Source organism: Globicephala melas, chromosome 10 (genome assembly GCF_963455315.2).
Source record: "Globicephala melas chromosome 10, mGloMel1.2, whole genome shotgun sequence".
In the NCBI taxonomy this organism is placed as follows: Eukaryota; Metazoa; Chordata; class Mammalia; order Artiodactyla; family Delphinidae; genus Globicephala; species Globicephala melas.
In genome coordinates this window covers 15,304,266-15,328,877 of record NC_083323.1, presented here as the reverse complement: position 1 = coordinate 15,328,877, position 24,612 = coordinate 15,304,266, and the positions used below count along the sequence as shown (strand labels likewise).

General features: G+C 38.7%; 1 protein-coding gene across 1 annotated transcript; it reads left to right on the top strand.

The window, feature by feature from the left end:
- The first annotated feature begins 4,708 nt into the window (after positions 1-4,708).
- TMEM263 (transmembrane protein 263) lies at positions 4,709-20,524 on the top strand. Its single transcript, XM_030856166.3, has 3 exons — positions 4,709-4,932; positions 14,372-14,441; positions 17,468-20,524. Exons 2-3 carry the CDS (start codon positions 14,378-14,380, stop codon positions 17,752-17,754), a joined length of 351 nt encoding a protein of 116 aa, XP_030712026.1. The 5' UTR covers positions 4,709-4,932; positions 14,372-14,377; the 3' UTR covers positions 17,755-20,524.
- Positions 20,525-24,612: the final 4,088 nt, after the last annotated feature.

Below are 24,612 nucleotides of genomic sequence, written 5' to 3'. Positions count from 1 at the left end.
GTTTATTCCCTCTCATCCTCATTCCCTTTCCCAAGGTCTAAAGCAGAGCAGTCATTTATGCTCTTAAAGGGTACAACTTCATGGTAATTTAAGTAATTATGACCTGAGTTTAAAGATGCTCTATTTGCTCTTACGTTTTTGCCTAATTGCTCACCACTATTTACCACTATTGGTTACTTTCTGCTCTCAAATGCCCTTACCTCTACAGTATAGTACAGGAACCTCATTTGTGCAATAAACATGTTCCTGATAAACTGTAAGAGTTTTTGAAATGCAGTTTTATTTTCCCACAGTTCTGATGATATCAGAGATGTTTTATATTCATCTGTGATTGACCATCAGCCAGCAGTGACTTTCAACTTCAGTTTTAAGTTACTCCACTATAAACCAAGGAGTTCCTCATTTGTAAAAAAAATTTCAATGTTCTATAAACTTTGTTACTGCACAAAAAGGAAAGAACAAATTCTTTCATGATGTGGATTATCCACTAATAATTTATCTTTTCTTTTTTTAGATTTAGAATTTAGTATCTGGGGAGCTACTGTTAATGTCTTCATATTCATGGTACTGGGTGGCCCTGCCTCATCCCAACTTTTTTCCCATTCAACATTTTTCTTTTTAAAGTCAGGCTTACTGAAATATAATTTACATACAACCAAACTGCTCTTTTTAGTGTACAGTTCTATGAGTTTTGAAAGATGCACACATTATATAATCCACATCACACTTCAAGATATAGAAAAGTTCCATCACCCGCATAAAGCCCACTCAAGCTCCTTTGCAGTCAACCCCTCCCAATGCCTAGGCAACAACTGATCTGTTTTTTTCCCCTCTATAATTTTGGCTTTTCCAGAATGTCCTATAAATGGAAGCATCAGTATGTACTTTTGAGTTTACATCTTTCACTTAGAATAATACATCTGAGATCATTTATGTTGTTGTATCAGTAGTTTGCTCCTTTTATTGCTGAGTAGATTCCACTGTATATATGTACCACAATTTGTTATCCATTCACCAATTAATGGGCACTTAGATTGTTTCCAGGTTTTGGCTATTAGAAAATGTGTGTCCAGGTTTTTTGTGAAGTTTTTATTTCTCTTGGGTAAATATCTAGGAGTGGGATTGCTGGGTCTTATGGCAAGTGTATATTTAACATTAAAAGAAACTGCCGAATTGTCTTCCTGTCTCTATCATTTTGTATTCCCACCAGTAATGTCTGGGAATTCCAGTTGCTCTACATCCTCAACAGCATTTGGAATTATTTTAACTACGTAGTGATACTTCATTGTGTTTTGATATGCATTTCCCTCATGACTAATGACACTGAGCACCATTTCTCGTGGTCATTCAATTATGCCGATGTTTAAAAAATTAGTTTACTTGCCTTTTTTTATCGAGTTGTAGTTTTTCGTATAGTCTGTATATAGTCATTTATCAGATATGTTTTGCAGATATTTTCTCCTAGTCTGCTGCTTCATTTTCTTAACTATCATCCAAAGAACAGAAGTTTTTATAAATTAAATTTTTTTTTCTTTTATGGATTGTGCTTTAGGTGTTGTAGCTAAGAAATTTTTTTGCCTAACCAGAGATGACAAAAATTTTCCAAGTTTTCTTCTAAACATTTATAATTTTACATTTAAATTTATAATTTATTTTGAGTTATTTTTGCATATGGTGCACAGTATGGGTTAACAGGTTGAAGTTCTTTTTTCTTCTTGCAAAATGATGTGCAACTATTCTAGCATCATTTGGTTCTTTTCACTATCTTTTGATAAGGTCTGTTTAGCAGAGAATCTATGTAGAATCTACAAAAAGAAAGGTAACCCTCTAGCTTTGGTGTGAAAATCAAATGGATGGAAATGGAGGGCAGTTCCCAATTTCTGTGGCGAGAAATGGCTAAGCAGTATGCTTTCCACTCCATATACATGAGTGGTATAAGACAGTCCAGAAAGAATTATCAATGCTCTCTAGCCAAACACCAGGAACACACCGGTGGCTGAACAAGCTAAGCTTACTACTCACTGCAGCAAGGGAGAACACACACTATGGGGAACCATGAGGCATCTCAATATGAGGGTGTTAGAAAGGACTTACATTAAGATTTGGGTTTGTTGGGTGATTGCTCTAAATTGGATGCTGTCAGGAAGCAGGGGTAATTCTATAATTGGGTACCTTAATAAAATCTTTGAGGTTTTTTTTTTTTTTTGGCTGCATTGGGTCTTCGTTGCTGCACACGGGCTGTCACTAGTTGCGGCAAAGCAGGGCTACTCTCCTTGCGGTGTGCGTCTTCTCATTGCAGTGGCTTCTCTTGTTGTGAAGCTCGGGCTCTAGGCACGCAGGCTTCAGTAGTTGTGGCTTGTGGGCTCTAGAGTGCAGGCTCAATAGTTATGGTGCATGGGCTTAGCTGTGCCACAGCATGTGGGATCTTCCCAGACCAGGGCTCGAACCCGTGTCCCCTGCATTGGCAGGCAGGATTCTTAACCCCTATGTCACCAAGGAAGTCCCCTTAATAAATATTATATAGAAAAAGGAAGACTAGAAATGAGGATAAAGCTGTAATTAGTGAAGAAGTAACAGCCCCTCATATAGTCTGATATTTTCAGTCTGTGTATTTCATTTGTTGGCTTAGATAAGGTTCATGTTTTTGTCTGTGTTCAGATATGATTATGGAGTAGTCTTATTTTGTCCTGATCCATCATAATCATGAAATGGCCTTTTCTGATGCTGATGTTCTCTGAAACAGTTTATATTCAACAGAAGATACCAAAGCCTAGCCTGTGCCAGGCCAGCTCCTAGCCAACAGAAAGACCTAGCTGATAGCACCATTCCAGCTACTCGATGTCAGGGACTGCTTTTCTCTTTCTCAGAATATAGTGGTTAAGGCCCCAGAGTCAGAAAAAATTGTTTGATTCCAGGGTCCTGGCCTTCCACTAGCTGTGGGCCCTTGAGTAAATTATCTAACTTCTCTATGCCTCAGTTTTCTTATATGAATATGGGGATAATATTAGTACTTGCCTCATTGGGCTTATTGGAAGTACATGTTAGAAACTTAACGTTAAATAAGTCTTAGTTATCATTATTATATCACAGAAAAGATTAAGAAGGATTGGGGCAGAAAAAAGAAAACCAAAAATAGTCCAGGTAATGGTGTCAGTAAAGTCTGCCTAGCATTCATGCTGGAAAGGTCATATATTAAGTGGTTTCTGTGATAACAAGAAAAATAGAGTTGCTTCGTACCTCTTCACATGCTGGGTAAACACAACAAACCATAGATCCTGCTAACCATCCAAATCATAGAGTAACAAGATTATTTCATTTCTCCTTTAAGGTCTGGAAAACTGAAATATCTTGACAGTCTCAGAACAATGGGTCTAAGTGGATTTAAGCCGCTGCTTTGAAAATCGGTCATTGGGCTGGAACCACAGACTATATTTGGTCCACTCTATTTAAGACCTGGCTCAGGGCAGCTCTTTCCTGGTTAACATGTCCTTTTCTGGGTCTTGTCAATACATATCCTTCAGTTGCCCCTCCCTGATTATTCTGCATTCGAAGAAACACTTTGTAAGGTTATTTACACACATGAGGGTATGTTTTGTCTTGCTAACCGAATTGTGAAGGAAGATCTCACACCTACACAGGAATTGTTTACAGACCCCTTTCACACCCACCATCTCCTTTGATTCTCTCGAAAAACCTATGATGGACTTCCTGTCATCTTCGTTTTATAGGTGTGCAAGAGAGGCAGAGAAAAGTTAACAGATGCCTCACCTCACAAGGGGTTTAGGTCCAGACACTATCCGTCTTACCGCTACACTCTTCTCAACACCTTTCAGAACGGCGAGCAGAGCTCGGCCTAGGCGGGGAGACCTCAAGAGGCGCCGCGCCAGGCGGCAGATGGCGAGGGAGGCGCGCGAAGCCAGGTTTTCTATTTCCAACTCACTTCTCTTTCACTATAAACACCCACTCTCTTCAGCAAACAGCTAGCGCCTGGCGAACCCTCAGCACTGCGGTAAGCGGTGGGTGACGACGACGAACCGTAGTTCTTACTCTCAAGAAGCTCATTCTAGGGCAGAGGAGATTTCAAATAATAATAATGGTAACAACAACAATAATAAATGAGTAATGTCTCTCATCCAACAACAATAAGTGAGCACTGTCTCTCCTGTCACCATGGACAGTACAGAGGCTCATAGAGAGCCCCGAAGAGAAGGGCGGAGAGCAGGCCTAGCTCGTCACTCCCCTGAGGGGAAGCAGGTAAGGGAATGTCGAGGCCCCGGACGAAGAGCCGGAGAAACTGGCGACCGTCTCATCTTCCCTAGAGCGAAGACTCAGAATTCGGATCGACCGTTACTCGCGGGGACTTCTGGAAGCCGCAGTCGTTACTGCTCGGTCCGCAGGGCCGCCGCCTACGGGCTCTCGAGGCTCCGTGCCCCTCGCCCGATCTGATTGGACGGCGGGGAAAAGGGGCGGGAGGCCCAGGAGGAGGTCCGCACAGGCCGGCCCTGGGTTCTCGCGGTGCCACCAGGCAGGCGAAGGGGCGGGAGTTGGCCGGCGGGGCGGGAGGTATCCTGGCGCGTGCGCACATCGGGAGGCGACAGGCTGGGGGTGGCTGGGAGGGCTGGGCAGTTCGAGAAACGGGTGGGCGTGTGCCGGATAGGAGCGGGAGGGGCTCGGGGTGCGCGTGCGCGTCGGAGCGCGAGTCGCGGGAGGAGGCGGGAGCGGAGGAGGCGGTGGAGGGGGCGGGTCGCGTCCGGCGCCACGTCCGCAGCCAGAAGGCACCGTCGCCAACCTTGTCTTCTGGCTCCACTGCCAGAGGAGGCGTCTCCGGAGCCCGCAGTTACCCCGGGCTGTGCCCGCCGCTCAGGCCGCCTCAGCCCTCCTAGGTGCTGCCCGCTCCTCCGCCCGGCCCCGGCGCCGGCCCCCGACCCGGCGGTGAGTAAGTCGGGCCGGGAGGGTAGGGAGCGCCGTCCCGGCTTCTTCCTGCCCTCCTTTCTGTTGCCTTTTTCCGTTAGCTCTGTTAGCTCTTCTGCACCTCACCGTCTCCCTGCCCTGGCCTGGGTGCCCGGAGCGGGGCCTTTTTTTTTTTGGCGGGGGTGGGCTGCTGCTTAGCGGGGAAGGGGGAGGGGCTGGACGATGTTGGGGGCGGGTGGAGGTTCGCTGGCCGGGTTACCCCCTTTTACGTGTCTCTGACTCACCCGCCGTGGTTTGAGATTGGGGACCCTCCTTGGACGCTTCCGCCTGACTTCTTAGCTCCTGGGGTATCAGACCGGGGAAATGGGGGTGGGAGGGCGCCAGCAGCCTGCGAGAGGAGAGGGATGCGGCAGAGGGGCTGCGTGCTGGGCTTCCCCGCCCCGCTAACTCCTAACTTGTTGATAAACCACTCTCTTGGGTTCAAGTACACGATCCTTCAACAGTGGACAGTCTCAGTGTTCTTCCCAGGTAGCCCTACCCCCACACCTAACCTGAACTGGGAAGTGTAGCAGTGGAGAGAGGCGCTTACTGCGCCAGGGAGTGACTGGGGGACTGCTGGAGCACCCACCAATGCCATCACTGCCTCCCGAGTCTAAATAAAAACCGTGCCTGCTATGCACACGCAGCCTCAAGACTGGTCCCCAGGCTCTCACTTAGGATCAGGTCCCCTCTCCTAAACAGATCGCCTCTTGTACGTTAGAAGACATAGGAATTCTGGAACCCTGTGGGAGTGGGGTTTGCTGGGTGTACAGCGTGGAGCGGAGGGAGGAGGTGCTGAGCTCAGCCCTAGCCAGGGCTCCTACAGGGTCATTTTCTGCCTATCCTGCCACGTCACTCCCTCTGCTTAAAAAAAAAAAAAAAAAAAAAGGAAACTTGCTAGTGCCCAAAGGGATGAGTGGGAGGCAGGGGGGGCTCCGGAAGGGGCCACCGGCAAAGGTTTAGAAACACCTAGAGAAGGAGGAGAGTTTATTTGATTTATTCTGCCCTTGTGAACTAATTCCAAATGAAAACACTTTATTTACTATCTGTGATTATTTGTTCTATACTGTTGTTTAACCTTTAAAACTTCTACTGGTTTGGGTGCTCTAAAGGGCTCCCGAGGAATATTGATATCACATCAACAGGTATATGTCTGCGTGTTATGTGTCCATGTCTGTTTTTTTAAAGAAAGAAGGAAGTAACTTTTAATAAACTCATGCATCCTATTTTGATTTTTTTCACTTTCATTTCTTTAGTCTTTTTTATAACATATGTACTAGAAAGCAAGCTCAGTAAAAATATGCCCTTATTTAGAGAACATCGTTAGAAAAGTATAAGTAGTTCTTGTGTGTGGTTCGCTTTTTTTTTTTCTTTTAAACTCCAGGAAAATCTTTACCTTTCTTTGTTTCAGTCATTGAGTAGTTGTTGTTTTGCTACTTCCTGAAGGTATCTTACTGGTTTATATATAAACACCCTCAGAGTAGGGCCTTGACATTCTCGTTCAGGCTGAAACTTCAGTGTCTAACACAGTGTCTGACACATAGTAGGGACACAAATATCTGTTGAACTAATGAGGTATAATGTAGTGAAAATGACTGGTGTACTGGTTATTTGGTTTGATAGGTTATTGTAATTCTCCTTAATGTTTCATTTAAGGGCAACACTTAAAAATTGCCATTTTGATACTGTCAGTTGTTACTTGTCACTAGGTGTAAGTTTTACTGACAGATTACTTTTTCTTTCCTGCCACATTCAGTGCATTTCTTGTAGTTCACTTGCTGTTGATTTAATGGGCAGGGGCCATTTTTAAAAGCAGCCTGTTCAGGATAGTTGGTTAACTAGAGAAGCCTAAAAACAGTAAGCTGGTGTTTTAATATGCGCAGTTTGTTGGTGTATGTGAGTTAAAGCTCTGTATAAATGTATTTTTTGAAGCTCCTTATAGTTATTTGGCAAAGAAGCTAAAGCATAGGAGTGAGGATGTGGCAAAGTTCCTATATATAAAATATGTAGAAAAATTTAGCTAATTCATTTATAGTCTTTTTCTTATAGGGAAATTGGCAGTTACTGTTTAATAAGAAATTTTTGAAGTGGCTTTGAAGGTAAACTGTTGTGCATTGTATTTTGTAGTTAGGCTTCATATACAATGTATTAGTGCTTCTTAACTTCCCTTGGTACACAGAGAGGTGTTGCCATAGGCACACTTGAGTACTGTTTTCAGATTTTGTTTTTATTATTAATGAAAACTTTATATATAAAATGTTACAGATATCCACAACATTGATTCACCTGTTTTCCTTTAAAAAAAGGGGGGGTCCATTGTTTACTTATTTCTATTATTAGAAGAAATTACCCTCTAGGGAATAGTGTTGTTATAAATCCTTGCTCAATATACTTACCAGCTGGACAAGAATTATTTCTCCCTGGCCTAAAATGCTTAAAGGAACTGCTGATGAATTGCAGTCTATAGCAAAGAACTCTTTCACATTTCATAATTTCTTTAAAAAAAAAACATGACCAGTTTTCGTTGGTACTGTAATGGTTTGTTCACATGTCAGGACCAAATGGTAAAACTGATTTATGTCCACAGAGTAAGTTAAATTATTTGTCCTGATCTCAAGGCTGTTTTCTGTTTTTATTGCCTTCCTTAAGAAACTATGTTTTTTAATAGAAATTTCTGTGCATTATGAGTTCCTCCTATAGAGCAGACTTTTTTTTGGTTTTGAATGCAACTAAATTGATAAACGCTGGTAAAGTATATAACCACTGGATTGTAAACTCTGGCTTAGTGTAGTCCTCTGTGTGTTTAATCACACTCAAACCTTTAGTGCCTATCAGGGTGCCTGGCACATAGCAGGGACCCAAGTATATGTTGAGTTTAGGGCAGATGGTTTGCATAGAATTTAATAATGTTGTTTAAGGGGGTAACATTTTTAAATGGTCTTTTTGATACTTTTACTGTCAGTTGTTATTTCTATTTACGTGTGTGCTTTAAAATTTTACTAAGCAGATTATTTACCTCTTCCAGTTTTAGGAGATTAGGGCCATATTTGTCTTCACAATTCCTAATTTAAGAGAAAAAAAATGTAATGATGATAATGAACAGCATGGTAATATAAAAAGCATTTCTCCTAGTGATAAAGTGATAGTATCCTAAAGAGGTAATATCACTAAAAATATGGCACATATATGTATGTAGAGGTTGGGAAAGGTTTATGTGAGTAAAAAGTATAGATGGCATTACAGATAGTTAAGGATTTTAGCAAAAATACCTTTATAAGGTAACTTGGTGTCTTATGATCAAATTAGGGATTCAGAAAAATATATTCCATATACTTAGAGCTTTTGCATAATTTTTATTACCCTAAGAGTTCTGTAGGAATTTGAATACTACATACTTGCTGTTAATACGAGTGATATACAAGAAACTTAAACATTAAAATATATGTATACAAAACAAAAATCAATCTCTGTGGCCTCTTAGGGCTTTCAAAGCCAATTTCTTCTGGTCTAGGTAGCCAGGCTTCTGGCCTACACAACTCCAGATTTTCTACTTTATTGATAATCCTGTTTGCAACTCTTGGTAACACTAGTAAACGTAACTGAATGTAATTTAAGAGCGGCATAAACTCAGGGGAGGTGGGAGCGTCGTTGGGCAGGGAAGAGAGAGCTGGTGAATGTGAGAGTATACCCTAAAGAGGCTCCAGGCAAGAACGAAATTTCTTGGAAGTCTAGTTGTCTTAAAAAATTCCCAAGCACTTTTCATTTAACTTTTTAATTAGTGTGTATTTAAAAGCAAAACTATTTTAAATTACTGTGTAGTAAAATTCATGTCTCTCCTGTGGTTCTTGAAGCCCCTGGAATAGCACTGCCTATTCTTAAAGAACTACATTTGAAGAGCATGAATCTAGCTTGAAGTTATCTTTTTTGTTTTTTAAACCAAAAATTTGGACCATCTATTGGTATGCATCTTATGATGCTTCAAGTTAATGTGGATACAGATGATATTTTTATCCCATTTATTACACAAATACTGTGTGTCAGCTTACAACCAAAACATGTACTTAAGAAAAAAATGGTAAGAGTATAAATAAGATTTTCAAACTGTAAATCAGGGAAAAGAGCTGTAAGAGTGGAGGTCTTTGTGTGCTGTCAGGAGCGGGCTGGGGGAGAGTGGGGGAACATTCAGGAACATTGTTTTTTAGGTGATCAGCTTGATTTGAGGATAACAATAACTACCTACAGTAACTAGGTAGATGAACTGTATCATCTTTAAAAATATCCTTTGTGAGTATCACTGATAGTTCTAAGACTTAAAAATATGTATTGTTCTTTAATTACAAGATCAATACATGTTTATGGTAGAATATTAAAATGTAGATGTTAAGTATATATATTTCTCTCTATGTAGAAATACTATATATCTATTCCCCCCATATGTATAATTTCTACCCTCTAGTGGCAATCTTTGTTAGCACTTCGGTATATTTACTTTCAGTCTTTTTATGTGCACTTAAAAAAAAATAGTATCATATGATACATGTCTTTTATATCCTCTAAATACAACATTAACATTTATCCATAGTATTTGATCTTCATAAATTATTTTAATGTTTGCATTGTATGTATCTTTAGGAAGCTTATAAATTCATCTCTTGCCTTCCATGAGGCTGTCTCATTTGACTGTTTATCTTCAGGTGTATTATGTTTGTTTTTGCTGGCTTCTCTTTTGCTCACCTCTTAAACATGAACAGTCTATATAAGCTTATCGGTCTGCTCTCTTACTACTCTTTTCCTTGATCATATCACTCACCCCCTGCAGCTTCAGGTATCACTTCAGACCATTCTCAGGACCTCAACTCTTACTCTCACTTTATGCTGACTTTCAGGCCCTTTTAAATACAATTGCCTGCTAAAAGTCTGCTGTAGATGGCCTGAAGGCATCTCAAAGGGCTGTTCAAGAACAAGTCCTTTCACTGAACCGATAGTCACCAATACTGTGTACACTTATTTGTTAAGTGTTCTTGCCGCAATAAACATTTAAAAAAATGTCCATCTTCTCCTCTCCAGTCCTGTCTTCATCATCATTTCTATTTAGTTTCTCATGCTAGAAAATTTACACCCTATATTCTCCTTTTATCTCACATTAATACCCAAGTTATGTTCTGCTTCATACAAAAAAGTCAAGTATTTGAGTATCCCCACACATCAGGCATTAATTAAGGCTCTGGGAATGGAGCAGTGACAAAACCAAGCTTTGTTCCAATAGAGCTTACATTCTAATTGTGAGTGACACAAAGTAAACATATATATCAAGTGACAGTAAAAGCAATGAAGAAAATAGAGCAGTGTGTTAGGAGAAAATGATAGGGAAAGGAGGGTGCTAATCTGTTATAAGGTGGTCAGGGAAGACCTCTGAGAAGGGGACACTTGCACAAAGACCTGAAGGAAGTAAGGAATCAAGTCAGGTACATATACTGGGGAAGAGCCTTTCAGGAAAAGATGAGCAAGGAAGCCTATGTTGTCAAGCTGGATTGAGCAAGAGGCAGAGTGGTAGGAGATGCTATCGGGGTATTAGATGTTGGGCCCTCAAAGGCAAAGGGAAGGACTCTGGATTTTATTCTGGGCAAAATAGGAAGCAGTTGGAGGGTTTTAAGCAGAGTATGACATGGCTAGACTGAAGAAAGAGCACAGGCGGAAGCTTGGAGGCCAGTTAAGAGATTTTGTAGTTGTCTGCAGCTCTACTCTTTTAAAATGATGGTCTTTTTCTTTTTTAAATTACAAGATAGATATATGTGGAAAAATTATTTTTTTAAAAAAAGGGATTCTGTATTAGGAGGAAAAGGTTAAGACTTTTGGTAGAGATTTGTGGGATATATACAGAAAAGCAGTTTTAAAATATATGCAGTTACTAGCACACCTGTTTTAAAACTCCAGCTAAAATATGTAAGATGTATGTGTGTATATAGTATCCCTATATTTCTGTACAGAATACTGTGATATCTATTGATTAGTTGATCAGCCAGATGATCTCTTGGTATACAGATACTGGGATCACAGTGCTGAGTAAGGTAGACAAAGTGTCTCTCCTTTTGGAATTAACAGTCCAATGGGGAAGAAAGTGACTCCAAAATAGTTATTCTTCAGGAAGGGACACACACACTTCTGGCCATTCTGCCAGGAGCTTCTGCATGTTTTGTTTTGAATTGTTAAATAGTATTCTCATCTTAGAGTTAGGGCTAGAATATCTTTAATTTCTATTTCTTGAACAGCAAGGATCTGATGAAGTTATTTGTCCTCAGCCATATAGTTTATAGTCAAGTTGGGATTCAGCTGCAGGCTCTCTGATTCCAGAACTTTAAACACTACACTGTATAATTTCTCATGATCTTACCATGATGATAAATTAAAGAAATATAAATATGAATGGAAATAAATTTAATTAATTTAATTTCTGGCTTAAGGGAGTTTTAAAATTAAGGCAAATTAATCAGGAACTCTTTCTCCCAGTAATGCATCAGCTGATACTCTCAGGTTTTGGTTTTTTTATTGTCAGAGATGACATATCTTTACTGTTACTTTTAAAATCTTAACTGTATATGGGATGATAATGCTAAATTGACAAACCAGACCAGCATAAGATTAGGTGCTCTTGATCAGTGGTCTGAGTCAGGGTTTTCACTAGAGCAACTAAAAGATATTTATTTAAGCACAGGACGTATGCTGCTGGATGCTGTGGGGTGCAGTGAGGTCCCATGTTACACAGGGTTTAGGTTTTAAAGATGTTTCAAGTTGAATTACATGAAGTTAAATTACCTTTGAAAAATCCCACTTCTCACACTGCTACCTCTGCCACCCTCATTTGCCACCAGTGTTTTTTGCCTGAATTATTGAAATATAGAAGGAAATATGCATGACTTTTTATCTGATCATCTGGTGCTGAAAGCAGTAGGAGTCATAAAGGAAAGGGGAACTTCCCTGACCCTTCTTTGACCACTTAAATTTAGTTCTGATAAACGTTGCAATACGTGTGAGCCTTGAAAACATTAAGTCTCCCAATTGGTCCTTCTGTCTCTGTTCTTGCTTTCTGATTGCTTGTTCTCCCCACACAGCCAGAATGAGCTTTAAAAAGTGTAAATCAGAACACATTACCCCTCTGGTCAGTGCCTTTCACTGGCTCCCCATCTCAGAGTTAAAAACTAATTGCCACGATGGCCTATATGGGCCTATGTCATCCAGACCTCACTCTTTGACCTCTTCTTCTACTGCCTTTTGCTGCAGCCCCTGCCACATTTTTCTGGCTGTTCCTTCTTGTCTGTAGTAAGCTCCTACCTCAGGACCTTTGCATTTACTGTTTTTTCTGTCTTGAGGGCTCTTGACCCAAGAGCCCTCAAGGCAGAAAGGATACCTTATATCCTTAACCTCCTTTGGGATGTCACCATAATGAAGCCTTCACAGACTCTCCCATTTAAAATATCACATCCTCTTCCCCTTCATGCCTTTTTCTCCATAGCATTTAACACCATCTGATAAACAGTATATTCTTTGAATATGTATTTATTGTCTTCCCCACTAGCCAATATGGAATGTTCATGATGGCAGAGAGTTTTTTGGTCTGTATTGATCACAGCTATATCCTATGCACCTAAAACATGACCCTTAGTAGGTACTCAATAAATTTTTAATCAGCGTATTAAAGTACATTGGTAGTTTTCACAATATTCTTTTTTTCCCCAGCTTTATTGAGATATAATTGACATACAGCATTGTGTAAGTTTAAGGTGTATAATGTAATGGTTTGATACACATATATATTGCAGAATGTTTACCAGATTAAGGTTAGTTAACACATCCTTCAACTCATATAATTACTTTTGTTGTTATGGTGAGAATATTTTAAGATCTACTTGTAGCAACTTTCAAGTATACAATACAGTAGTTTTAACTACAGTCATCATGCTGTGCATTAGGTCCTCAGAACTTATTCCTCTTGTAACAGGAAGCTTGTACCCTTTGACCAACGTCTTATTTCCCCTACCCCCCCCCCCCCGCCCCGTGCAACCACCTTTCTATGAGCTTGGCCTTTTTAGATTCCATATATATAAGTGACATAATATAGTATTTGTCTTTCTATGTCTGACTTATTTCACTTAGCATAATGTCCTCAAGGTTCATCCATGTTGTTTTGCAGATGGCAGGATTTTACAATATCCTTTAAAATCTGTTGTATTATATATGTACAGATACAATAATTTAGGCTTCATGGTTTTATGACTAAGAAATACTTAGTTGACTACTGGGATCACAACCCTAGTTTTCTGGCCAAGCAAGAAAGCTTTTAGACCAATCTTGACTTGTTTTAGTCTTTACTTAGTCAATGGAATATAAAATCAAATATTTTAAGATAGTAAGGAGATTGGGAAAAGAAAGTTTATGTGTTCTTCATCCCAACATAACTTATTTTATTTCTTAGTTTCCGTTATTACTTGTACTTAGACGTAGTCTATAGTATATATATATATTATAGTAGATTTTGAATTCTTTTGCTACTTCTGTTCATACGAGTTCTAAAAGTAACAATAAAAAAGTAATCATGGGCTTCCCTGGTGGCGCAGTGGTTGAGAGTCCGCCTGCCAATGCAGGGAACACGGGTTCGTGCCCCGGTCCGGGAAGATCCCACATGCCGCGGAGTGGCTGCGCCCGTGAGCCATGGCCGCTGAGCCTGCGCGTCTGGAGCCTGTTGCTCCGCAACAGGAGAGGCCACAACAGTGAGAGGCCCGCGTACCGGAAAAAAAAAAAAAAAAAGTAATCAAAATCCTTCTCTTCTCTTAGTGATTCAGATTGGTGCTGTCATCTTTATAGGAGAAGAATGTCATGTTTTTGAGGAAATTTTCAGATAGAACATGTTTTTTAGTTCATAGTATAGGTTTTTCTTTGAGTCTGTTGTGAAATAAATTCTGTAGGAGGAGGCACTTAAAATTTTTGTCTGCTAACCCCCACCTTCCAACTTTCTTTCAGTTGGTAATTTTCAATTTCAGTTGAAGCAGCAGTAACAACATAGGAAAGCTTGTACCATGCCTGCCAATCTTTGCTTGATTTGAGATAAGATTTATGTTGTCCACTAGTATAATTGAAAGTATTTCTCAAACACCACAAAGTAGAAGACAGACAAGGTGAAGTAGTCTTGTTATGGTTGTTTTAAAAATGTTGTTTATCAGGGGTTTGCTGGTGGTCTAGTAATTAGGATCCTGCACTTTCACTGCTGTGGCCCGGGGTTCAATCCCTGGTTGTGCGGCTCAGCCAAAATAAAAAAAAATAAGTAAAATGTTGTTTATCTGAATAAAGTTGATTAAGTCTTGATCAAGCATATAAAAAGAGGTAGTCTCAGATGTTGAAATTAAAATGAAATGTGTGTGTTTTTTAGGAGATCATGAATCAGACAGATAAAAATCAACAAGAAATCCCATCATACCTTAGTGATGAACCACCAGAAGGTAAGTACGCATCTGTAATACTAAGAATGAAAAAAATCCTAGTGAATTAAACTTCTGATTGTTTTCATTAACTTTAAAGTAACATAACCTGTTTTCCTTGTCAGTAAATGTGTTCCAAAAATACTTAAACATTTTTAGCTTTTAATAAGAAAGCATAGATATTGGTAAATGGGGACATAATGTAACTTTTATATAAGGTCTATCAATATTTTTCTGCTACTCTTTTAAGACCATTTCACGAGTATCCTTTCACTTGTAAAGAGTTGGGTGAGGTGCAGAGGAAGGATGGACTAGGTTATGTCATGCATACGAAAACTCACTTCAAGAGGCACTTGAGATTTGTTGTTAAACTCCTGTTATTCATTACATTATAATGGGTAACTCTTCCTTTTTTAATACATGGTTTTAGTGTCTGCTTAATTTATTTTTTGGTGTGAAAATTGTGACATCAGGAATCATTTTATTCTTACCTTCAAAAATCTTTGGAAACACTAAATGCACACATGCATGTCCTCACTATGTACAGAAACAGAGTAGCTGTTTTCTTTATTTTCTCCCTTTATTTTTAAGGACTAGTAGTCTAGAGTTTTGAAAAGAAAAGTTAGGGCTCAGTGAGAAAGTTAGGAAGGACTTATGAGAAAGAAGTCAGGAAAGAGATAAAGGCTGTCCAGGAGCATGATTGTTAAGGAAGAGAACAGCCTCAGGAATGTCTTTATATTGGCAACCTGTTAAAAGTAGTCTGCAAAGTGGATAATTTATATGGTGGTAATTAAGAGTACACTGTAATTTTTAAAAAAAGAGTACACTGTAATTAAGAGATCAACAGCATTAGTATGTATCTGATTTCACTAAGAAAAATTGCCTTCATTAAATGCATGTACACCAAATTTGGCATAGCAGGATAATACTAATGAGGTATTCAGCATGAGGTAGTTATCTGTTTTATCCTCAAATCAAGATTTTCCCCTTTTCCTAGTGTTACTAACCTTGATTACAAAAGAATGACCACTTATGTAATCCTTTCCATCATAATTTTATAATTAATATATTCAAATGCTTATCTATGTCTTAAGCCTTTTATTTCAGCTATTTTAAAATTTTTATATTAACTATGTTTATTACTCAGTTTCAATTAAACAGTTGGTTTTATAAATTTAGCCATTGCTATATCTTCATCAGTGAGCTATTTTGACTAATCAATGAGACTTTCTTCCTGTGAAAGGATGTAAAATCTCCAAACAGTGAAAAGAAAATCTTACTCAAGGTAAATTTGTGTCTGTGTATTTAAAGAAACTCAATTTTCAGATTTTTTTTCTCTTTCAAATATTGTTGGTTTTCCAATGTTACCTTCTCTGATAACCACATTCTGCTAGGTTATAGTAGCTTTGGGTGTCTTAGTTGAACTTACGTACCCAAGAATTTACCTTTCTTGTGTGAGATTATACCTTTTAGTGGTTATAGCCTGAACTGTATAGTTATCAAGTATTTTTTCATGAAGTTTAAAAAAATAAAAACACTATTGCTTATGTGTTGTCGCCGCCTGAGTCATTAGATTATGAAGGAGAAAAGGTCTGTGTGTGTTTGAGGCTGGCAGAAGCAAATTTTTATGAAATCTTCCTGCTAGTCATTTTATGCTGGAGTTTGGGGTTACATGCCAGTTTGAGTGCCTCTATTAAACAAACAAAGAAACCAAAGAGAAAAGACTTGTGACAATAAATCTGAATATCTCATACTGATGTTACCTTTTCTGGGAGTATAGATACTTAAATCACATACTCTCTTTTATAAAAATTACTGAGGCAGTGGAAGTATTAACCATAGCTCTGGTTTCTCCATGTTACAAAAAAGATTATATGTAGGTAACAGGATTTTAAGTGATGAATAATTTTCCTATTTTTACTAATTTCCTATAATTACTAATTTCCTAATATTAGCTCTTTAAATACATTATTAAGGAGCACATAGAATAGAAACCCAAATATATTTAAGTTAGTGGTTCTCAAATTATTTTGTCTCAGGATGCTTTCTACTTTAAAAAAAAGAGGATTCCACAGAGCTTATGTCTTTGTTGATATTTGCCATATTAACAATAAAAACAGAAATTAAGTATTTTATTATGAAAAGAACTCGGTAGGCCCATTACATATTAACATAATTAACATATTTTTTGAAAAATATGAAACTATTTTCCAAAACAAAAAAAAAATTGTGAGCAGGGTGATTTGTTTGTTTGTGGCCATACCGTGTGGCTTGTGGGATCTTAGTTTCCCGATCAGGGATCAAATCCAGGCCCTTGGCAGTGAAAGTGCAGAGTCCTAACCACTGGACCACCAGAGAATTTCTGACATGGTTTTAAAATTTTTGCAAATCTCTTTCATATTTGGATTAATAGAAGAGAGCTAGATTCTCACAGTTTAGTCTTCTGTGTTTAGTCTGTTGTGTTACTGCCTGTCATTTAGCTTCTGGAAAATTGTTTTAGACTGGTGACAGAATGAAAGTGAAAGACAAATGACATGTTAATATTATTATGAAAGCAGTTTTTACCCCGAAATGGTCCTGGGGATACTCAAGGGTTCCAGACCATACCTGAGAACCAGTGCTTTAAATGAAGAAGGTTGTTTCAGTAATGACTGATTGAATTCTATCAAGGAAATAAGGGCTAAATATATTTATCTTTTTATTTTTTCATGCTCCTTTTAGGATATAAAATAAAGATGTTTTTATTAAAAGCAATAAAACTATAAATCAAGGAGACATTTAAAATAGTCTTCTATTTTATGAAAGTTGTCTAGTCTCTAAAGCATTTCTTCTCATAGATACTAAGACTTAGCATTGGACCAAGATGTTTTAAAAACATGTACAACTATACCCTTGAGGGAAGAGCTATTGATGTCTTGATCAGATATGTATTTATGTGGTTGACCTTTTCAATACAATCTGCTGGTTGTTAGGAAGGTTACTCAGTGATTTGTACTGTTCTTATAAAGACTTACATTTGACTGTCTTATGATATTTTCTCTTATTAGGTTCAATGAAAGATCACCCACAGCAGCAACCAGGCATGCTGTCCCGTGTGACTGGGGGTATCTTCAGTGTTACAAAGGGAGCCGTTGGTGCCACCATTGGTGGTGTGGCTTGGATTGGTGGAAAGAGTCTGGAGGTGACCAAAACAGCTGTTACAACTGTGCCTTCCATGGGAATAGGGCTGGTGAAAGGGGGCGTGTCTGCTGTGGCTGGAGGTGTTACAGCTGTTGGCTCTGCTGTTGTAAACAAAGTGCCCTTAACAGGAAAGAAGAAAGACAAATCTGACTAAAATACGGAGATACACTTGCTCTCCACAGCATTATGATGCCAGTGGCATTGAATTGCTAAATTACAGACTACAACCAAGTCACCTGTTTTGGACGTTTATCTTCTAACTGCTGTGTTGAAAGTATTGATGACTGACTGGCTTTTGTCTAAAAGGAAGAGACCAATACTAGCACAGTGTATGAAGGTTTCTCATACTTAAATTCCAGCTTTTTATCTGGTAAAATGTTACACTTATTTAGTTGTAACTAAAGATAAGGTATATTTGAATATTTACTACATAAGTCTTTCAGTTTAACTAAAAATGTGAAAGTTGAATTTAGTGGATGATCTTTACAGTTCCATATGTATAATGTGCCAGGTAACTCATCTGCCCCTTAAGAAGGGAACCTTGACCTACATAAATGTACCTTTGATGTGCCTAATAGTTTCAGATGTCTTAGTTTTTTTAATAACCATAGTTGATTAGACGAAGAGGCATTCTTTTCTTATTTAAGATGGTAAAAGTAGCAGGAACTAGAGAAGTTTAAAAGAAAAGATTCATGGTTTTATGAGTATTAACCATCTTTTGTTAGATAGGCATATATTAATTTAATCATTGATGCCTTACAAAAGAAAACATCTTTTCTAATACCCTGAATATGTGCAGTTCTTAGGATTATTATTATATATGGATTCTTTCAAAAGTTGTTTGTGAAATTAGTTTTCCCTCAAGAATCTCAGGATTAGTGACATAAAGGCATTTCTTGCTCTCAGCAGATTAGGATAAGTGTTTGATAACTGTCAGTAGTTATAACCAAATTGTACACTTCAACCTGGGTTCATGCTCCATCATTAATAAACCTCACAGTGCCTAAGGAACATTTCTTTGCTGGTCAGAAGCTGTGTTAATAAAAGAGTTTCATATTAAGGAGGAAAACATAAATCATTTTAAGTTCTTAAGAATTACCTAAAGCATCCAAGATATAAAAAATTCTTCACACCTATTTTGTCTCCAGGATGGCTTAAATTACTAGCAGTACCCCTTTCAAAAAACACAGTGAAAGCAGCCACAGATGTGTGGGGGCTGACTCTTAAATTGAACGGAATGGGCTCCATAGATTAGTTTTGAATGTAAAATATATGTAACTGCTTTCTGTTTGACAGGCTTTTAAAATGTCATCTTACACTCCTTTAAAGAAGCTGTAAACTTTGTACCATTTTCCAAGTCAACTTCAGGCAGGAAATTGAATTTTTTGGTTGCGGATGATAAGTGTGTTGTGTCTCATTAACGTCTCATCATGTCTCATTCATTCTAAAAGAATATGACTTAGCTGGAATTCATTTTTTTTTTTTTTTTTTTTTTTTTTTTTTCGGTACGCGGGCCTCTCACTGCCGCGGCCTCTCCTGTTGCGGAGCACAGGCTCCGGACACGCAGGCTCGGGACGCGCAGGCTCAGCGGCCATGGCTCACGAGCCAAGCCGCTCCGCGGCATGTGGGATCTTCCTGGACCAGGGCACGAACCCGTGTCCCCTGCATAGGCAGGCGGGCTGCCAACCACTGCGCCACCAGGGAAGCCCGAATTCATCTTTTTTTTGTTTCATAAAAATTTTAAAAGTGGCATTTCTCTTAACCAAGGGTTTAATCCCAGCCTGAAAAATCTTAATTTTCCTTCACTTAAGTTTGGAAATTTGCCACCATTCTGCAGACTTTTTTTTTTTAACGAGCAAGGGGAAGAAAGGAGGTGATGCTCTGGAGTAAGTCAAAACAGCATTCCTGAGAACTTAGATCACTCCAACACCCAAAGCTTAAGTGTTTGTTTGCAACCCACTAAGAGTTTTGCATTAATAATGTGGATCAACAAATGGGTAAGAACAAAACTTAGCTTTTAAAAGCTTTCATAAATACCAGCAGGGATTGAAGTAAATCCACAAAGGTTCTTGAACCTTTCTACCATATACAACACTGGAAAGTCATTAGGGAGTTAATCAAAAATTAAATTGTTGTTTATTTCATCCAGTATGATTAAACGTATATTTGTTCGTATATCTGGTCAAATGTCATAATTAGCAAGGGGATTTAAAAAAAAAACAAAATTAACGGATGAACACTAAATAATGATCTAAGTAATGGTATTGGAGAATTTGTTTCCTGCTATTTGAAAGAAATTATTGCTTCATTGCTAGCTTATATTTCTAAATTATCTTCTTATCTTCATCGGCTCTGCCGTGCTTTGTACCTGAATTTCTAAATATAGACTTTAGTTTACTGTATGCTTGAATATTTATTTTCAACTTTGCTTGTCTTTAAAATTGCTTGAGGAAAAATGGTTGTAATTAATTTCTGCTACAGAAAAGCCACCTGGTACATTTTATCTCATCAAGTTTGTTTTAAATTTTAAATTATAACTTTGTTCAGGAGAGGCTTTGCAATGATAGCAGAGAACTTGTACAAATGAAGTTAGTTGTAGACGTTCTTGTTGAAATGAACTTGCCATTTGATGATATGTAAAGCTGTACACTTGAGTCTTTTTCTGTTTATTTCGTAGACTAGCAATCTGACCTGTTAAACAGTACTAGTTCACTTCAAGAAGCTAATAAGGTGGTTGTTGTATACACCTGGAGGCATCTGTTATTCAGCTTATCTTTTGAGTGGGTATTCAACACAATGAGGATAAACTTGTGTGACCCACTTGAATGACTGATCTAATAATGTTGACATTATGAATCCTGTACTTAGTGAAATGTCAGATGAAAATAACTGATGACTGAATAAATTTTTTTGTATTAAAGGAATGGGAAAAGAAGACATGAATCTTTAATAAAGCACTATGATCTGCAAAAGATGAACTGTTTCATAAAGATCTAAGGAAATAAAGGAAATTTTAAAACAGGGTAGTCTTAAAATTTTAGTTATATAGAAATTCAGAAAGTACTGTAGCCAGTTTTTAAATTTTTTTATACTAATGCAACATGACAGAACATCTCCAAATATGAATTTTGATGCCAACACAACAATGAAATACAAATATATTTTAAACAACTCTAATAAAGATTAAAAATGCAGATTTCTGGGTTTGACTGCAATTTGCTGAATCTCTGCAGGGTGGGATCCAAGAGTGCAGTTTAACAACCTCTGCAGGTGATTCTTTTGCAGTCTAAAACTTGGGAACTGATGGAGGAATTATAAAGTAGGGAGCACACTTCCCTCTGTCCTAAGCAGCTGTGGAACCAACTTAGACCTCTTACTGGCCAGAAGTGACTCAAAGGGATGGGAACCAGTTGGAGGAAGGAAGAAAATTGATATTTACTGGGCATCTACTTACCTACCAAGTACTGTCCATAAATTCTCTGATTTAATCAGTATGAGGACCTTATGAGGAAAAGTATCTTTATTCCCTTTTTACAAATATGGAGCAAGCACAGTTCCAGTGTTGAATTTCCCGTAACACTTTTGAATTTGTGTAAGTCAGAACCTCTCCATCTTATGTCCAGAAACAAAGGGGACTACTCAGTAGCTAGTCCTTCATTCCGCTGCTGGCATTAGTGCTGCCTGTATGCTTGATTTACCAGGCTGTCTGATTTGAGCTCACTGGAAGTCTTCTGGGTGATCATATTTACTTTGGCAGCTAATTACATTTTGCCACAGGTATGAATTTATACATAAACTGTTTAAAGGAAATCATGTATTTTGTTATAGCCGTTTTTTCACAGAGGAAATGAAATTTGACTCTAGTGTTTTATGTAAGGATATCTCCCCCTGTTACGTTGTTTTTGAAAATCTAAAATTTTATTTGTAGGAAGATCTGAGTAAGAATGCAAGAATAGAAAAAGGCAGAGGTACAAGGGCTAAAAGATAACGGACTAGGATTTGGTCTAAAGGACAGGTCAGTATACTGCATGTTTGACCATGAATGTGGATTTATTTTAGTTTAAACTTCTCAAGTTAGAGTAAGCTACAAATGCATTTCTGTAACCATAACTGCCCCATTTGCTGCTGTACTGACAAAGCTCTTCATGGCCACAAAGCACACATGGCCACTCAACTCTGCTAAACTTTCCTATATACCTTCATGTTTGTTTACTTTCCTACTCCTCAAAGTGACTATTTCATACCTCCTCTTTCCATCTCTCCTGCTATACTCCCCTCCTCCCATTCTAAATCTCTGTAAAAAGAGGCAACCAGACAGTAAGACTCCTGCCTCTCACAATGCACACTCTATCAACCTGCCTGCATCTGTTCCCATGCTCTGTGGACCAGGACTGGTAGCTCTGCTTTTATCCGAAGTCAGTCCACCTTCACTTCCTCAAGGATATTAATCCTTAAAATTAATTGATTTTCCATCTCATCCATCTCTCTCTCCTTGGGTCATACCCATCGGCATATAAACATTTTCCACTATTTCTTTAAAGAAAAATTAATCTCATAATCTCCATTTTTCTGCTTCCTTTTGCAGCAAAACTTCTTGAAAAACTATATAGTCTCTGACTCTTCCTCTATTCTTTTTTTTTTTAAATATATTTATTTATTTAGGCTGCGTTGGGTTTTTGTTGATACGTGCGGTCTTCCTCTGGTTGAGGCGAGCGGGAGCTACTCTTCGTTGCAGTGTGCAGGTTTCATTGCGGTGGCTTCTCTGGTTGCAGAGCATGGGCTCTAGGCACGCAGGCTTCAGTAGTTGCGACATATCGGCTCAGTAGTTGTGGCTTGTAGGCTTTAGAGCGCAGGCTCAGTAGTTGTGGCGCATGGGCTTAGTTGCTCCGCAGCATGTGGGATCTTTCTGGACCAGGGCTCTGACCCATGTCTCCTGCATTGGCAGGCGGATTCTTAGCCACTGCACCACCAGGGAAGCCCTCATATCCTATTCTTTCAACCCACTCTAGCTGCCTTCTTACCTTTCTCATTCCACCAGAATTACTTTTTTTAAAAAATTTATTTATTTATTTATTTTTGGCTGAATTGGCTCTTCGTTGCTGTGTGTGGGCTTTCTCTAGTTGCGGTGAGTGGGGGCTACTCTTTTGTTGCAGTATGTGGGCTTCTCATTGCGGTGGCTTTTGTTGCAGAGCATGGGCTCTAGGCACGTGGGCTCCAGTAGTTGTGGCTCATGAGCTCGTGGCAGGCTCAGTAGTTGTGGCGCACGGGCTTAGTTGCTCTGCAGCATGTGGGATCTTCCTGGACCAGGGCTCAAACCTGTGTCCCCTGCATTGGCAGGCAGATTCTTAACCAGTACACCACCAGGGAATCCCCCAGAATCACTCTTGATAGGGCCAACCAATGATTTCCCTTTAGCCAGATCCACTAGTCACTTCTCCTTATCTTAGTTGACCTCCCCATGGTATTCAATATTATTGAAAATGCCCTCTTTTCTTGGCAGACTTACTCTGGTCAATCCTTTCTAGGCTTGGTCAGCCACTACTCCAAATCTATCTTCTTTCTGGCAGTCTCACCCAGAGCTATAGCTTTAAATACCATAGATATGCAGATGATCCCTGATTATCTGTATCTCCAGTCCTGATTTCTCACTACTCCAGACTTCACCATTTTTCTATTTGAAATCTCTGCTCAGATTCTTGTAGGCATCTCAAAATTGACATCTAACATAGAACTACCAAGGTGACCATATAATGTGTAATGTATTCCAAACTGAGATACTTTTGAGGGTGAAAGCACTGCTGATAATTTCGTCAGCATAAACTAAAATCTGCCAAAGCGTTTCCCATCACATTTAGAATGAGATCCTGTTCCTTAGATGGACCTGTGATGCTCATCTTGTGTCACTCTTCCCATCACTTAACTCTGCCCCGACTATACTGGCTGCCATGCTTTCTCTTGAACAGACATTTCTGTGTGACTTTGAGTAAGTGACTTACCCTCTCTGTGCCTGAATGTCCTCATCTGTTAGAACAATAAAGTGGTACTCAGCTCTTAGAGTTGTAAAGCACAACGTGCCCAGCACTTAGTAGGTGCTGCACAGAGATACCTTTCGCTTTCCTAACTAAGGAACTTAACAGATGTGGAGAGTGAGAGTTGCCTGCATTTGCTGATTGAAGGAATAGAGTGAAGATGTGGCCTGCATTTTTCATAATTTTTTCATCACTTAAGGCCACGCACACATAGCGCAGATGTTTGAGTGTGAAGAGTTAATTGTTTGTGTATTTGTTAGAGTTCAAACTCCACAGCTGAAAGTGAGCCAGTCTTTTTTGCATAATATTTATCTTGGAACAAAGTTTAGAAATTGGAACTTGAAACCTAACTAAAATCAGTACCAACCATCACACACTTTACCTTTCATATTTTACAGTCAGACCTGGATTTTCAGAAAGTTTATACAAATTAGATCATTTCAAATTTAAGGAATTTTACAGAGATGTTTTCATAAAAATCCCTAAATTTGTAGTTGGTACTCTTTTAGCATGTCAGGTAGGAGTGACTTTTCTTATGCCAACTCATAAGCAATCCTTTTTCTGTTCACAGGGTTTGAACAGAAGAGAGATCTTAGTAAATCTGGGCTCTGGCATGTGGCAGCTGGATGGCTCTCTAAGCTTGTTTCCTCATCTATAAAAAGGGGAAAGTAATAAATGCACATAAAAGTGTTTCATGAGATAAAATAGTCAATTTTAAACCACACAAATAAGCTCTAATTATTCCTTTTGATGGGCAATACTTGGTTCTCAAAGATATTCCAACCTGGAGATGAAATCAACTTTCTCCACAAAAATGTATTAGAAGTTTGCTAATGTTTCACTAAACACTAAGCTACAGAATTCACACCATAGTAGAGTGATGTTTCAGAGCTGGTGGTGAGAAAGAAGGCTGGGTCTGCATCCCAGGTGAAATGTGCTATATGAGTAAAAATGTATCCATACTTTGAATGGAGTGCACTTGT